Consider the following 17,625-nt stretch of genomic DNA (forward strand, 5'->3'; position numbering starts at 1 on the left):
CAATGAAGAACCCGTGTCAAGCCAACTAAAAAGAAAACAAGTTAAAACTGAGGACAGATGAAAGAGTGCAGAGAGAAAACAGGTGAGGACAAAGATCCAAAGATGAGTTTCTATGGTGAGATTCAGGTTTAGGACCTTGGCTTCAAGCGGGTCTGCAGAGACACTCAAAATGACAAACGACAAAACTGAAATGTATTTTTTATTTTTTTTCCTCCAAAGGAATAATACGGATAAATAACACCAGGAGAGGCAATGAAAACAGAAAAAAGTTGTCAAATAGATCAGATTTTTAAATGCCATGGATGTGCCTTCTCCGAGTCTCTAAACAATTTCTAAATATTTTGCAAATCCTTCAAGAAACTTAAATCTTTTAACACAAATCTGGTACTCTACCGGACCGATTTAATAACTTTACGCCTTTAACGAGTGCTCTTCCTAATCGTACCATAGAAAGCCAAAATAAAGTCAACAGCTGACAGCTGACTTCCAAACTGGACAAGGCGATTGGACTGAACAGAAAAGAAAGCAAAATTAGTCCAAAACAGGGTGAGGTGTGAAATCAAAAGCTACAAACAGAAAGAGAGAGAAATGAAACAGCACAATTAAAGCAAGTTATTAGTATTAGCAGTTAGGATAATTTGCTTAGCGAGACATAAAATAGACAAGAGTAAGATGTTCCATCATAAATTAGAGCTGCTGTGCTGAGGAACACACTTTTCTCCATCGTCCAGCTAATTCTCCCCACTCTACAAGGAGATACAAAAAAAACACATGGACATGTTAACACAGGGAACAGTGAAGCAGTGGTTGTGGCGGAGGAGACAGGGGCATGACGCGGTGGGGGGCCTGGGGTGGTGGGGAGAAGAGGAGGAGGAGGGAGGAGGGGGGGGGGGGGTTGGAGAAGGAAGGGTGATCAATACAAAGAAGGACGGAGGGAGGAGGAGGAGGATGTCTCACCAGGAATTTCCGCTTCTGCTTCCAGTGGTTGCCCTGGGCGTTCGTGGTCATATGGGCGTCCGTCACCATACGGATGAGGTCCCACTCCTCCTGGGTCGGCTCCAGTCGGTCCCACACCGTCTTCTGTAGTTCCTCCTTCCGACGGCGCTCCCGGTTCTCCTCGATTAGCTTCCGCTTGGCCAGCCTCTTGCTGTCGTCCAGCACCACTGGGGAGGAAGAGGGAGGACGGCAGGGACGGAGGAAAAAAGAAAGGGAGGCCATAACAGTAGGGGGTGGAGGGGGTGGGGGGGGGGGCAGAGGAGGGGAGGGCAGGAATTAAGGAGTCGGTGATATAGTTGAAAATAAGCAGACAGAGATGATCTGTTCAAATGGAACAAAATAGCATTCACTTTAAGTGACACTTTACTTGAAGCATAGCACTGTGAGCGCACTGTAAATGCAATAGACTACTTCAAGTTGTTGCCCCTCAAACCTACATATGGAGTCTCAAACAATCACCGCTGTATTGAGATGTATCGATCTTAAGCTGCGACTTTCCGTCTTACGTGCACTCGGCTCAAATTCATTTCACTTCCAACGGAGACGAGTGTTCACGGTGAAACAGGATTCAAATGTCCGTAGGAAGCACTCCTGCACGGCTGCTCATCCATATTCAAATACGATTTATTTTCATTATCGATGCATCATTTTATCCAAAATTAATCTTTTTGTAAACCAAAATGGCATCTTCTCTAAGCCCGAGGTGATGTAGTGCTGGCGGTTGCTTGGTAACAAAGAGAAGCATCATCTTTGCGTATTAAAAGCGTATTAGAAGCGATGAATGCTTGGAATAAATTGCTTGGAAAGTTTGGTCAAGTTTAGTTAAAAGGCTGATTATCATCTGCAGTCCCTGAGCAGACTGATCTGAACGAACTACCGAATTAGACAAAAAGCCGACAGAACAACAAGAAGCAGACCAAAAAAAGACTATTTTGTGTGAAGTTACTGAGGCTTTCTTGACTTGTAAAACTTACAGTCGGTTGCCATTCCCACCGCAATGCACTTCTTGAAGCGACATTCCTGGCACTGGTTTCTGGTCACTTTGTCGATGACGCATTTCCCCTCATACTTACAGGCGTAGGTTGGGTTCAGGTTCTTCTGGATCGTCCGCCTGAAGAATCCCTAAAAGGAAGATGACCAAATAATCAGAGCTGCTTGTAAATGATTGAATAATTATTGAAGCTGCTGCTACGAATCCTTTGCGTTACCTTGCAACCTTCACAGGTAATGCAGCGATAGTGATAGCCTGTGGCCTTGTCCCCGCACACTACACATAGCTCATCCTTGTCCAGGTAACTCGGTATGTACCCTGGAGAGAAGAGCAAGTCGTTCACATTAGATTTTATTACAAAAATGACATTAAATAAAACAATCACCGGATTATTACTCAAAATAATTGTTCTTATCTGCTGTGGTTCACAGTGGTTTTCACACTTTTAACTTGATGAAGGTTATCTTGAACTAAAATGAACTTTTACATTAGGTGTTAGATTTGAATAATATTGGCATCACATTTTCTTTAAGGTTTTCTATTAAACGTGTTCGTGTTTTTTTGGTTCATTTCCTTTTCATGATAGAAATAAGTGAAGCTGAAATTGAAATCAAGTGAGGATCAAAAAGAAGAAATTCCTTTGTGTCCACTTGAGACGGATCAGTCCGGACTCTTACGTAAATTCCGCTTCTGTGAACCTTTTCAAAGTAGGTTGTCTCTCACATGTTCACCACTAGGACACCTAATATTTGATTAGCCCTGGCTTCCAGAGATAGCGCTGTTGCTTCACTTTAACTCACTGAGTAAATACCCGGCCCAGTTTTGGGATTTGGCTTAATGGGTTCAAAGCTGTGACCTCTGGCAGGCTCCACAACCGGAGGTTAACTCAATGATCAATATCTTTTTTGGGGGTTTGTTAAGAAAGCAATAACTCATCTTGCATCAGCCTTCTGTTGCCTCGCCATCAATCAATAAGGAACCCCCGCTCGCCTCAGTCAAACACTCGCAGCATCAGATGCAGCAAGTGCTGCTCACAGACCTGCCACCGCATGACGCCTTAAGTCTTGGATTTACACTTATCAGACTTAATTCGAAAATCCTAGTCATCATTGATTCATTGATTAAGGAGGACGCAACATTAATTACCGAAGATATATATCTAAAAAAAAGAAACATGGATAATATTCTTCACACGCGATCCAGAGACAATCACACAAGAGTGGAAACTATTTCAGTCAATTCACAGTTGAACGTTCACGTTCACACAACCACAAAGAGCCTCTCTACCCAGAAGATGGAAACAATCACAATCTGCATGTCGTACCTTTCTTGTGCACCCCCTGCATCCACTGCAGGTGTGTAAAGTCAGCTTTGATCTCAGGGAAATACTCAGGCTGATGGTGGAAGTGACTAAGAGGGATCTCCATGCTGCAGAACTCGCTCTTAAAAACAGAAGGACCGGCAGCATAGGAGCAGGAGTAGTGCTGGCTGGGTGGCCAAGCCTGCTCCATGCAGGGCGGATGGTGCAGCGGCTGGGGTTCACAGTGTCCGTATCCGGGCCCCTCACCTGGGTACATGCAATGGTCCCCGTTGCCCTGCACCGCGTAGCCTCCAATCCCAGCATGAGGCATGTCGTACATGTCTGGTATGCAGTAGTTCATCATGAAGAGCAGGGCAGCATAAAGAAATGCCGGGTCAAGTTTGAGAGCTGACGGTTATCAAACACGAAAAATCAAGCTCTTAGTATCAAGCGTCAAGCCAATTAGTGCAGGTCTGAAAAAACTTCCTGAAGCTGACGCTACACGGATACACAAATGCTTTAGCCACCAAATCCACAGACCTTAGACTACACCTAACGACTGCCCCACCCGCCACCACCCGGCCGAATTGGGAAGCAGAGATTTATGTCGACGTAGAGCTCTAATCTTACACTCAACAAATCCTTCATTTGCCACAAACAGTGGCGATGTCACAGATTAAGACCTGATGCGGATCACCTACAGTTAACACCGTCTCATTACATCCACAGAGGCAAAAAGAATTCCACACAGAAGTTCCAAGACAACTGGTCTGGGTGAAAAATGTCTTTGACGAGGGTTTTCACGTCATGTGCAAATTAGTACTTCTGAGAATACTGATACCTTTTCAATCCCTCCTACCTTTAACCTGTTAGTTTTAACCCCCTTACTTATAATGTGAGTGACAAGCTTGTTTGGATCATCGCATGTCATTACTCCTTCCAACTTGTTGGTGGATGTTATGACACTAAGAAGATTTTTATTGGGGTTTGTTTTATGTGACTCTTCACCGATACTGACTGCAAGATGTATTTAACCTTTGCTGTAAATCTAAAGGAAAGATGAAGCACTTCAACACAGAAATTTGGAAATAACTGTGAACAAATAAACACTTAAACTATAATTAAAAAAAAACATTTAGATTAACAGGTATTAAATTAATCATTTTTACGTTTTGTTTGCATGCTTTTAATGTATAGATAATTATAATGCACACAATTACACTAAAATCAATTATTTGAATTTGTGCTTAAAAAAATATTACAAACTAACAACACTAAAAGCTATTTTCTATTCTTAAAATACATTTTAATTTCAACATCAAATCATTTCTGAACCATTTATACTCAAATGTAAACTAAAACAATATTTTCTGTAAAAGTAGTTTTCACCCTGAGAACGAGTCACTTGTAAAGTCTGTATTGTTTCCACACAGTGGACGACACATTGCACGATCTGTTTCAGATAATACACTTATTATCCTTTACACTGGCCACCCTCGGCCATATTGATCAAGTTTCCTGTTCAATAATGACGGGATAAGCCTTATGGCGGGAACGTGTTCCTGTCGGGACACATAATGCCTTTTTCAATCACACAGCAAGATTTCTTCAAACCGCGCTGTAACATGTTGTTTGGTAAAGCGGCTCTCACAAAAGATAAGAGTTAACAGTGCAAACAAACAAACAAACAAACATAAAGATTAAAAAACTCTAAGAAAAAAAGGGAGAAGCTTTTAATTGTTGTGTTGTTTGTGATAACTTTGAGTTATGGATGATACCGATGAAAGCAGGAAGGACTAAACTACACATTTATCTACCATGTTTATTGGATCTATTATACTACGTGGTGGAGTAACTTTCACTTTTCCATTGTAAAAATTACTTTTTGAATATATAGTTTTCTTTTAATTTACTATAACTGCAACAATAATGTTTTTTATTATTGTTAAAACAGTACAGAAATTACAGAAGAGATTTAATTACAAGCCTTTTTTTAACCCATTTATAAAAAGATAACTACTTTGAAAATCAACTATGATTGGACAGTCGTGTCTAGAATTTTAAGCTTTATGACATTTTTGGTTGAAAAAACCCCGTACTGAATCATGTATAAGGAAAACATGATGGTTGAAAATCCAAATTGGAGACAGTTAACATACAAGTCAGCTTGTAAAAATCATTTCTTGCCTGAGTTTATTTTAGGTCGCACATTTTCACGAGTTCAGCAGTTACAGGTTAATAAGTTGTCATGTGAGTCTGATTATGGCAAAAATTGTAATTTTCAGGAGCATGAAGAAAGCTGCGAACTGATTATGGAGAGACAAAGAAATACTGAAGACTTAAATCATATTATATTCTGCACTTGCACTAAAGTTATTACGTCTATTAATTTGAGCAGTTTCATGGGATCCTCTCTGTTTATCAAGAAAGAAGAAAGTTGGAATCAGATAACTTGTAGAAAAAGTTCAAAGTATCAATGTTTTTTGGTTAACTTGTTTCTTCAACCTGCAGTTTGGTACGTTTAGATTCCATCTTCAGATTAAATACCACAACATCTCGTGGTTCTTTGGATCATAGTGACGGACCAAAAACCTGTTGACGTGTGAACGCGTGAACACATGGTGAAGGCTGGCCAACATGCGTGCTGTTTTGTCCTTGAAATCCCTGCTGCTTGTACTTAACTCAACCCTCGGAGACGCAGCCCGTCTGCACGCTCACATCGTGTCTTTCGAGACAAAAAGACACAATCAAAACTGCCGGTGCAGAGGACTACACTCAGGAATCGAAATGTTCCAAACGACATCGTTTTCCCCAAAACACGTATAAAATGCCAAAGCGACCCAAAAGTGGCATGTCGCGACGCTGCACACAGTTTCAGAGCTGCAGCGATGAGGTGATTAATCCACGGACATAAAACTGTTGTGATAATCACATAATCGTTTGTAACCCACACATATTCTGGTTCCAACTTCTCAAAAGAGATGATTTGATGCTTTTGTTTGTCATCCATCGCAGTAAACTGAATGTCTTTATTATAATTTTTTCATGAAAATCTGAAGACATCTCCTTAAACCGTGGGAAATTACAACAGGGATTTTCACTATTTTAATTTGAAAGATAAACCCAATATAGATTAATTAAAAGATGATTGGTAGATAATGGAAATCAGTGTTAATTTCAGTCCTGTAGAACACCACACGGCGGTCATCCTCAGCTACTGACTTAAGACAAAACACTGAATATCATTAAACAATTTCCTCTTTTCAGGATCATACAGATTCCAGTACAGTCCGTTTTAATTGATTGTTAAGATGATGTGTTTAAAATTCTCACAGCAGCAGAATTTCTTTTTGTTTAATTATATAACGTGCATAAAATGTAATAAATACGAAGCCATTTAATAATAGCTACTTCAAAGAATCTGGATTCATGTAAGACTAAAATAAAACAACAAAAAAAAGGAGCTTAGTTAGTCGATGCACATCACATATAGATGCAACACTATGGAAGACAGCCCTGATTAAAAGAGCATCACTTCTGACCGTGCAGCATCGGCTTTTCAATCTCACTGGTTGCGGAGCCTGAGATGAGCCTGTCAGCACAGTTAGATGACGATCGTTTACAACATCCACAACATGTGTTAGTTACTACATTTACGTCGTTTGTCAGATTCACTCAGACAAACTTCTACTGCAGGCTCATTTCAAATATTTTCGATTGTGGTTATATGAATATGAACATCACGTTGGTGACTAAAATGTTTGACAGTGTTTATGCTTCATGAAATAGACAGAAATACAAAGACAACATTGTATAAAGTCATCTGATTCCTACTGAGAAAGAAATCTGGAAAGAATGAGTGAAAGTATGATCCAGCGCCTCGCTCACTCGCAAGGTTGACATTTAATTACAGAGGCTACGGACATTTAATCAGAGGAGGATAATAAAGCAGTAAATATACATTTCTGGCTAACTGGACTCACAATTACTGGCAAGCCATTTTCATGTGTAATGATTACAGTTAAATTGATCCAAATTTCAGTTTATGATATTACTTATTTTGTCACTGGTTGAATTAAACAAAGATTATTATCATTTCATTTTCACAAAATGAAATGTAATGTAAAGCTTCTCTGTTTAGGATGCAAATGACTGCATATCACAGACGATCGGGAATGACGAGTCATTTAATCCAAGATATCTGACACTTAATTCCAAGTCAGGATGCATGCAGTGTGGGCAGCCACACATATCTATAATAACCAGAACATATTAACCTTATAATTGTACATTTAATTATAAGAAGAGAAGTTCAAAAGAGAGATTAATGAGCAAAGGTTGCAAAGAAATCAAGGTTTACACAACATCACAACGTATACATTTGTGACAGATTTACTCAGATCTACAGCATGGACGTTACCATTTTAACCACAGAGCTTAGAAAACGTATATACTATCAATCTATTAAAAATGTAAAATAGAATTGAGGCATGAGTATAAATAAATTGGGAAATAATTGCAGTTTTTCATCTTATTGAAAATGTCCTTGTTCGAACTGAAAAGGATTTACTGTTGTACTACATGACACTAGCACAATTTCAAAATGCACAATTTCAAAACGCACAATTTCAGCGTGTCTCTTTTTCCTAAACTGGCATTTCCTCCTGGTGAAAACTGACATGTTCCACAAAAGACCACATTGCTGTTTATTTGGACCTATTGGGAAGCTCTCAGGCTTAATTAGATCTTCTTTAAAAACAAGTGCAATGAAAGGTCAGTGAGTTAAGCCTTTATTTGTTAAACACAGACAACACGGCCACTTAAAGTAGAGCGACACGAACAGGTTCTGCAACATGTGGCTCCTGATAAAGTTTTAATTTTACAACATGCTTATATGCAACATGTGCAGTAAAATGCAGGGGGCATGCTATGCTGGCATCCTGTGTTAATTCAGAAGGAGGAATAGAGTAAAAATTTGCATTACGATAGGAACAAAAGTAATAATTAAGATGGTTTATACCAAAACAAAGTAAATCAAAATGTTAAATTTACTTTGGTCTGTTGTGAAAGTGGGCTGTGCAGTTTTTCAGTTTGTCAAAATTCAAAAACAAAATGTTAAAATGTCTTACAGATACAATATTTAATTAATGATTTATCGAGGTCCACTCTAAATTCTATCACTTCAAAAAAAAAAATTCTTTATAACTCCCAATAATGACTATTACGGCTGTATTATTGACATTTTCACAATACATTATTTTTTAAATTTAATGTTGAAGTGAAGAAACCAACTGAAGAATTACAAAGAAGTCAAAATGAATGCTCAATGTTTAATTCATATAATCTGTCTGGATGCATTTAAAAAGGCTTACTGTGGGATTAGTGGCTCTATTCATGTAATAAAGTGTGAGTGTGTGACAAGTAGATGTGATGGACAAGCAACAGCTGGTAAGAGGCAGGTCCTATGAGGCAAATCTGCTTGCAAAGAGGGGTTGATACCAGTTTAACTTTTTGATGAGGTGATGTCCTTGTCTTGGACTTAATCTTGTTTGCAGTTTCTTAAACGACTGCAATGAACTGTTAAGCGTTTATCAGACAGAGTTTAACACCTATCAATACTGAAACAATCTGTTGTCTGTGCAGACAGTGTTCACGCTCAGTCTATCCATGAGAGCTTTTATGTTTTTCATCATCTCCCCGTATATTTGTTTTCATCAGATATTTTGAATTAAAGTGAAGAAATTCCAGCTAATTGATTTGTGACGCAGATGAAAATCTGTTTTTTTTTTTCAGAGAAGTATGTTCAGTACGAAAACATTTTGTTTTTTAATACTTTAAGATGCAGAAAGGCTGCAGCCAAATAGACTTGATAAATCTATGTATTAAAAAAAACAAAGGCTTTTATAGTGCATATATATAGAAATTGAATTACATTAGACATTTTTTAATTACCTGCTAAACACATATTGTTTAGAAATTCAGGTATCAAAAAAATATGAGGTATTTCAATTTTAATTGAATTTGATGCTGAACTTTTGACCCTTTCTGAAAATGCTTTTTTACAACTAACATTGAACGTGTAATGATTGAAAGCGTCGATAAAAAAAAGGTTGAGCTTGATTTAAAAATATATTTTATGTTTTTATTTTACTACATTTTATGTTATAAAATAAAATATGAAAATTAATAAAGAATCATAGTGAATACGTTCATCCACACATTGTACATCTGGGACTTTTAGTAAGCAAAACACGTGTACAATCTACAACAACTAGTTAGAAATGTCTACTCACCCTGTCGTCTGGCCGATTGCCATCTTGTTCAGACTAACCGTGCTCCAGTAATAACGGGTTATGACGGTAAGTCCATGTGAATATTTCACCTTTTCCTTTGCCGAGTAAACATCTGTCCAAATACTCCATGAAATACAGTTATTCCTGCCCAACAAGGCCTTTCTGTTTCAGCTAATATTAGCGTTGTCTCCTCAGGTCCACTTTCCAATAATTGTTCCCTGCTTTGCTCACGGGAACAAAGCTTCTCTGTCGTTCACACCTCGCCACAGTGGCCCCGCAGCGGGCTTTTGCACAGATATATTCCCTTCCTAATTGATCACTCTGGGTTCAAAGCCGGTCATGAACAATTTTTGGATGAGAGGAATCTCTTTTACCCAGTGGCCCTCAATTAACAAGAAGCCCCGTGCCAGATGTCCCCGGATACTCTGTGTTACCTGAGGAGGCCACATTAGTTGGTGGAGCTTTCCCCTTAAAGTTCAGGGTAAGCTGAGGGAACAACAGAAGGATGCCGCTCGAAAAGGTCAAAGTTTGAGAGGATTATCCTGCACTTCACACTGGAGGGTGTGAAGCTATTTTAAATACTGCTCTTTGTTGGTTTTCGATTGTCTAAGATACTGTCAGCGCCTCCTCTACAAAGCTTCAGATGCATGTGTTTCCTTCCATATTGGCAGAAGTGAACAAATTCACTGTGGACCATGTGTCAGCCAGGACATGCATTCTTTAATGACATGAATTTGTGTTTAATTGTGTTGATATGCATTCACAAGCTCTTTACCGTCTGCATAGTTCTGTCGTGGGGGTTTATCTGGTGAAGGTCAAGTAATGCAGGATCAAGTGCAGCTCAAGATCAGAGTCGTTAAATAAAAGCTTCTTACCAATATAACACTTCTTTCATTAACATCAAGGAGTTTCTGACAAACTATAACAAAAATTGATTACATTTTATGGTTTAAAACTTGATTTAAGATGAGGGTTCATCCTCAGAGGAAATAGAAACATATAGTTTGCAATGGAAATGTAAAAAAATCTGTATACATGCTGTATTTCAAGTTTGCACTGTGGTCTTTGTTGTAAACAATTCATCTGATCTGCTTTGGTTCATTAAGAGGCCAGTGGGAGAACTGACCCCTCAATGAGGTCAGTTCTGTGAATGGTAGCAGCCAAGCACCTCAGGACCCCGTTATGCCTCCTTGTGTACCTACCAGCTACTGGAGGTTTGAGGAGATGGAAGCGCGTCCTACGTTGCTTCCAGCAGAAACTCTGTACGACTCGCCTCCACGCACCACAGGTCCTTCGCAAAAAGTCTTCTCTTCTCTACACTCTCCCAGACTACACTCTATTTTAAAAAGAAATATGAATATTTTTTGTGATTTACAAGCATATAGGTGCACTTTCAATGAAAAAGCCCTGCCCAGAGAGAGATGTGGGAGTGAATCATCATGACAAGAGATTTCTAAAGGCCAAATTGGAAAAAAGTGTCCAGATACCATAGGTCTGAACCTCAATCCAACTTAGAAACCAAAACAAAGCACAGATAAGAAAGCCGTGAAGCTCTGCGTTCAGACTTCAGGACAACACAAAATAACATGTTGCAACCTGCAGTGTGGCTCCTTCTGAAGTGTCTCCCTGAGCTGAGCAGCTGAGAGACAGACTGTGCTGGCGATGTCATCCACAGACAAACGGCAGACAAAGCACAGAGCAGCAGGCAAAAAGAAAATTGGATTTACACAACACAGTCAGTTCCCATGAAGATACAACATGCTTCTGAAATGCTGAGACTTTATGGTCGCACAACAGACCATCTCAAAACGTTATCTGCAACTTCATTAGTCTAGTTTAATAAATTCAAAGCTTCCAGATTCCTAGTACACACACTGCATAATTTCTGACAAAGTTATACAGTACACACAAAGTACCAAATTAATGCGGAATAACACCGCAAAGGTCGACTGACACAATATTAATATATGCCCAACGTCTCAAAAATACACAATGCTATGCTCATACTCCAAAGTAAGAGGCTACTTGCACAAAGCCTTAGCGGCCATGTGAGAGTGTACAGTATCTCACTGGGGTTATCAAGTGGGCACCTCACTTCACCGGTGTTTCGGGAAGACTCAACAGGAGTCCTGGCGTCCCAGAACGTCTCCCCTCAATAGTCCCACCCACCACCCTGCTCTACCTGTTTACCATCGAACCTAGTATGACCTGTGCCTACATACTTTGGAAATGCTATCTTTGCTCAAAGCCACAAGTTCATACCTGCAACCCATGACCACCAACTCCATTACTTTTACACCAAATCCAAAGACTGGCCTGTTCAGCTGCTTCATCTCCCTCACTGTCTGCTGCAGGTTCGTCCACAGATTCAAAGCTCCCTCAATATCGCTGTTGTTGACCAAGCAATGAACCCTGGACAACCTACCACTATTGGATGCACCCCTACCCTTTTCCTCTTCTGCTTTTCTCTCCCTCTCTAACAAAACTACTAGCTGCCTTACTGTTTCCACTCTTCCCTGCTCTTGCCTCCACTCTCCTCTTCACGATGGCAGCAGCCGAGTACCTCAGAACCTGGTTCAGCCTCCACGTGTACCGACCGTGTGTCCAACTAATCTTACAGCCTGGCAGAATGTGCTTTACAGTTCCTACCGCTGAACATAGAGGACAGTTTGCGTCCTCACCGCCCCACCGCTGGAGGTTCTGTGTGGAAGGAAGCGTGTCCTACGTTGCTGCCAGCAGAAAGCCTGTACGACTCGCCTCCACGCACCACAGGTCCTTTAACCAAGTCTTCTTTCTCTACACTCTCCCAGTTCACCCACTGTCCCTGCTTACCTTCAGCCACTGCCCTAACATCTCAAAATATCTGTAAAATCTATTTTAAAAATATATATTAATATTTTTAGTGGTTTACAAGCACATATGCACAGTTTAAATGAAAGGGACAAGAAATGTATTGAAATGAAGTCAGTTTTTTTTTTTTTTTTTTTTAATAGCAGTCTATGTTCTTATATTTTTGCATCTTTATATTTTGTTACATTCAGCCCCCCTTTTTTAACAAAAAAAGTTTGGAAGCATTTTGTTAACTGGACTGTTAAGGTGAAAGTAGTGATCAGCAGATTGTGATTCAACAGTATGTGCCCCTATAAGACAGCTTATTTGCTCCTTATTAATAATAGTAATAGGAGTCTATTACTATTATTAATAGGGAGCTATTGCTGCTGTGGTAAAGGTGCGTTAAAAAGGTTTACACTGTTTGAATTGTGAGGTTTTGCACTTTCAAACAAAATATAAGAACTTCTGGATATGTATCATGCTCATTCAGCTCGTATTTTCTGTGGTGAGTGTTAACGGGTTTAAATTGACAAATCGATAGGTCAGACTCAGGATAGCTTGCATGTGCAGTGAAGACAGATTAGGAGGTGCTAAAGAAAACTAAAAATGAATTCAAAAATTAATCAAAGGTCAGAATTTTGTTGTGTTGTTACAAACTAGCAGTGTAATTACTGCACTATTCAACAAAAATTCTGCAAAACCTTCTCACGAGTGTACTGGGACAGAGAAAAAAGATCTCTATATTATTTAAATCTCAACTCTACATAAAATCACCCTTGTAGAGAGGAGAGATGATGAGTCCTCCACAGTCCTGCACAGGTCTAAAACTAGACCCCTTAGATGTCAGGTCAAAACTTGTTCTAACTTCATAAACATTTTCCCATAAAGGAATTTCACTTCATTACTAGTTTACAGTAAATAAAAAAAAAGACAATTTGCTTAAATCACTTGGTCAAGATTTACTAAAGAGATTTCCATGAGCCACGGCAGAGGTGGAGATAACAAAGCTGAATTATGAGTAAACACAACAAGAGTAAAGGAACAGGGCTAAGTGCTGTGTTTGTGTTGAGCTTGAATTTAAACTTGATGATCAGTGAACTATGAAATCACTAGAAGCTACTGTCAACATCTTCACCTCCACTTCCACTGCTGCACTGACCCAGTTTCTTAACAAATTTGGCCCTCTTTATTTGGTAGCTCTCTAAATGATGCGCACTGTGTTGCTGTTCATTTTGTGTGTTGGGAAATTGGCAGGAACAGCAATAAACAAACTGGATGAAGAGACAAAAAGAACTCAAATAAAGCTCTAACAGCACTGACTGAAGTGTCCTTGAATGCACCAGTGATCAGTGGAGAATATAAAACAGCTGGCAGACATGATGTTGGAGACATTACCATGTTTTTCTGCTAGGGCTTTAAGTGAAGGGTACGAGCAGAAGGTCTCCACCTGCTTACAGAACTGTGTGTGATTAGTTAGTTGATTATTTGAGAAGTCAAACATATGAAAAAGAAAATTAGTAAGTTACTTCACAATGCAAAACGCCCTTACCCCTTCCACAGCTCATTACATCCTCTAACTACATCTCTGCTAAACTATTTTAACTGTCAGATTTATCTGCATTTTATTTGTTGATTTATTTCATGTTGAAGCTGTGCTGTGAGGCTGTATGCACCCTTTTCTGTTAACATGGCTCCGACATGTAGAAGAAACACAGACATGGTTCATCTTTGTTGTCAGTGTAGCCAAATGGATCTCTGATGTCCTTCATGTTGAGGATCTCATTCTGTTAATTAGCAGATGAAAGAGATTTCATCTGCTTTTATTCCCAAAGGCCAAGGGGTTGTTTTTACATATTGTCAAAACACTAGGTTGTTTACAACTATGATATTAACAGAAATGTTGGTAATACTTTATTCAATAGATCCTTTATTTCGTAAGAATTTCATAAAAGTATCCTAGAACAAACAATTTGGTAAGACTTTGTATTAATTATGGAGAAATCAGCAACAAAGTTTGGACACTAGGTTTAAAAAGCAACAGAGAAATTTGTTAAAGCCTTATTTTACAGGTCCCATATTTTCTGTCTAATTATCTGAAAATTCTGAAAATCATTAAAACATTTTTTTTTGTATTTAGCCATAAATCCCATGTGGTTTGGTACTATTTACAGTTGTATCAGGGAAATGGAGAAAGTGTTGCAACAATGATCAAATACTTGGTTCTTTATATTCAAATTGTTAAAAACAATTAGCAAATTATCTGTTAGATGAGTTACTTTATAAACTGACAATTACCACCAGTATAAAAAAGTAAGAAAAACTCTTAATTGTTAATTGGAAAGAAAATGAGCTACTCAAGGGGCACTTCCACTGAAACAGAATCGGATCCCTTCTGGGTCATTAATCTATTTTTAAAAATAATTTTAAAAAAAGGGAATGACATATAGCAAAGATTCTCTCACCGCCGACAACACACACACACACCTAAATTTATCGGTGTTTCCATAAAGTCAGTCTGTTTCCATAGAAGAAATCTATGCATGTCTATTTAAAAGAAAAAAAGGTTGGAACCTGAAAAGTTGAAAAACTACAACATAATAGGACCTGAAGCACAAACTGTGATGATACCACCGTATGACATAATCAGTGGGTGTGTCTTCATCAAAAGTCAGAAAACTTGATGTCTACATCTGTGCAACATCTACTACTGGCTCATGTCATTCTCAGTAAATATTTGCCATAGGCTTTGTAATAGATTAATGATTACAATGTGGAAGAAATGCTGGCTGTTTCATAGGTTGGCACCATGTTTCCACACTTCTACAATGGAAGTGGTTTTACAACCAGAACAAAGCTTAATCCTTTCCCATCGGAAAAGTTGAACTTCCTTTATTTTCCAGGTCTGGTCTGTGGAAATGAGGTATTTACAAGCAGTACCTTGTATATCTGCTGAGTGGGAGAAATTTTATAGCACTGCAGGTGTTTGATTTGTTCACCATTAGATCATTTTGAAGCACAAAACTAAGGGATTTCCACTGGTGCTGCGACAGGTAGGACCAATGCAACCAATGCAACTTAATCAATATGCAGCAGAAACATTTGTTAAATTGTTATTTATAATTTACCAGACAAATCTATTTTGTACGGCAGCTTAAAGTCATCAAAAACTGTTTGTCTTCCTGGGAAACTGTCATGGGAAGTTATGTCAGTTTACAAACTATTTTTCACTTACCTAATGACTTCTGAGTTTTAAAAATTCCAATAAAACAAGCGAATAGCTAATTACTATTAACTAACACTTTGTCCAATTTCTCTTTAATTAGTACCAGAACATGTAACGCTTTCTTAATCATGTCGTAGTAACTAACAACTGAATAGCAGATCAATTTGAAAAACTTATAAAGAAAGTTTCCAGGAAATCTGATGGAAAAGACAGCATCCATAAAATGAAGTGTTACCATATGAAATGCTAAAGAAATTTCTTGGTGATTATCTGCATACGAGGGCATCCCTCAGTATAATTTTATTGCTAATATGACCACAAAGTACATTTTTTATAGCTCAGAGAGATAAGGTTCACATCTCACTGAACCTGTTGGGACCTATCTTTGCACCGGGTGCTGCGGAGGCGCAGCGCAGGTCCTGGCACGTCGGCAATTCTGTGCAGCGCAATGGGCTTTTTTCTGTGCTTGTGCCGAGTTGCAATTTTCCGTGGATCAACATAAATCCAAGTGTGCCAAAATGAGCGGTACGGCACAACAGGGGTGTGTCAGTAAAGATGCGTCCTGCAGTGCAATTGTGGTGTAAATTTTGAGGTTTAACTTGCACCTTCGCCTCCGCCAGCTCAGACCAGGTTGAAGTGCAGCACAGCAGCTGCAGGGCCATGTTCGTGGCTTCAGTGAGCAATAATGCACATTAACAGGTGTGGTGGAGGTTCTACTTAATATCATTTACATAAATAATTGAGAAAGTTTCTTTTTTATTGCAACATTCTGATTCAGTTAATCATATAAAAAATAAAGCTGACTCATGTCATTTAAATGGATGTGAATCAGGCAGCTGGTGTGTGTTATGACACATTAGCCAATCTCAGCCATAAAATCTAAAAGGCACTCAAGTTACTACAAATCAATTGCAATAAAATTCCACATAAAAGGATAACAATTCAAAAGCCTTTTCATCTTCTCACCTGGTTTAGTAACCTAACCAGCTGTGCAAGACCATGGAGTGTGAAATCATTTAATTCATGACTGAAAAGTAAATTATTCACACTCAATGCATTCTATTTACCAACACCACAACATCAGTAAAGTTTAGAGCACGTTGATCCTCATCAATGTTGGTATCAAATTAACCGCATTGGGAGCTTTAATTATGAGTAATTTACTTATGCTCACTCAGGGTTGTTCCAGCACTTGATTTTACTAAATTGGATGAGTGGGTTAGAAACTGACAACCTGCAGTGCAACAGTGGTTTAAAGAGGATGAGAGGAGCCGATTTGATGGGTGAGACTGCAGCTGGCTTTGACACATCTTACTAATGATCTATTCTTCCTACTTTACTACTGTGCCACCGTGTGCCAGAGTAGTGCTTGTCTTCACTAAACTACCAAACAAGTTGGCCACACCTGCTTGTGCTCCAAGCGTGCCTGCGCTGCACCTACTAGTGCCCAATGGTATGATCACTAAATGAGTGGAACTTTTAAAAAATGCATTAAATTGGTGTAATTTTTATGTCTTTTGCAGATATTTGCTGTTTTGTTTGTATTACTATGCAAGTTCTTAGCTTAGTGCTTTAAATGCATAAAAATTTATATATTTAAAACAATACACATGACTTGTCTTCGTCTGCATCTATTCTGCCGCACAGAAAAAAAGCATTTAAATGTAATTTCAAACATTCCTCAGGAGTTTGGTTAATGGTTTGCTGCAAAGGAGTAGGGTTTTCATCAGAGAGAAAGCTATCACATCTAAACAGAATCATTCATGTCTTTTAAGGCCTTTCACAAGATGTGAAAGAAGTTCAAATGTAAAGCAGCTCTTCAGTTTTTAGTGAAAAGCCAGACATTTTTCACTTGAGCTCACCCAGACTGACAGAAAGGAAGAAAAATAGTGCTGAGAGGGAGGATAAATATTACCATTTTGAATGGCCTCATCTTTCCAGCGGGGGGAGCATTTTTCTGCTGGCTCTAAAATAGATGGGAGAGGCACTT

The 17,625-nt window shown here is 38.8% G+C and overlaps 1 protein-coding gene across 6 annotated transcripts in view; it reads right to left on the reverse strand.

Annotated features, from left to right (window-relative positions):
* thrb (thyroid hormone receptor beta) overlaps positions 1-17,625 on the reverse strand; it is a 117,223-nt gene that overhangs the window by 10,792 nt on the left and 88,806 nt on the right. For 3 of the 6 annotated variants that reach the window (XM_069176395.1, XM_069176396.1, XM_069176398.1), the window contains 4 exons: positions 17,551-17,601; positions 2,205-2,305; positions 1,971-2,118; positions 958-1,163 (listed from right to left, as the gene is read on the reverse strand). In XM_069176395.1, the coding sequence (XP_069032496.1) occupies positions 958-1,163; positions 1,971-2,118; positions 2,205-2,305; positions 17,551-17,601 (506 nt within the window). Of the gene's footprint in view, positions 1-957; positions 1,164-1,970; positions 2,119-2,204; positions 2,306-3,311; positions 3,729-17,550; positions 17,602-17,625 lie in introns of those variants that run through there. The other 3 variants (XM_069176400.1, XM_069176399.1, XM_069176397.1) reach the window with 2 other exon arrangements.

The sequence above is a fragment of the Embiotoca jacksoni genome, unplaced genomic scaffold, assembly GCF_022577435.1.
Source record: "Embiotoca jacksoni isolate LCO1_2020_lvr unplaced genomic scaffold, fEmbJac1.0.p SCAF_7, whole genome shotgun sequence".
Lineage (NCBI taxonomy): Eukaryota > Metazoa > Chordata > Actinopteri > Embiotocidae > Embiotoca > Embiotoca jacksoni.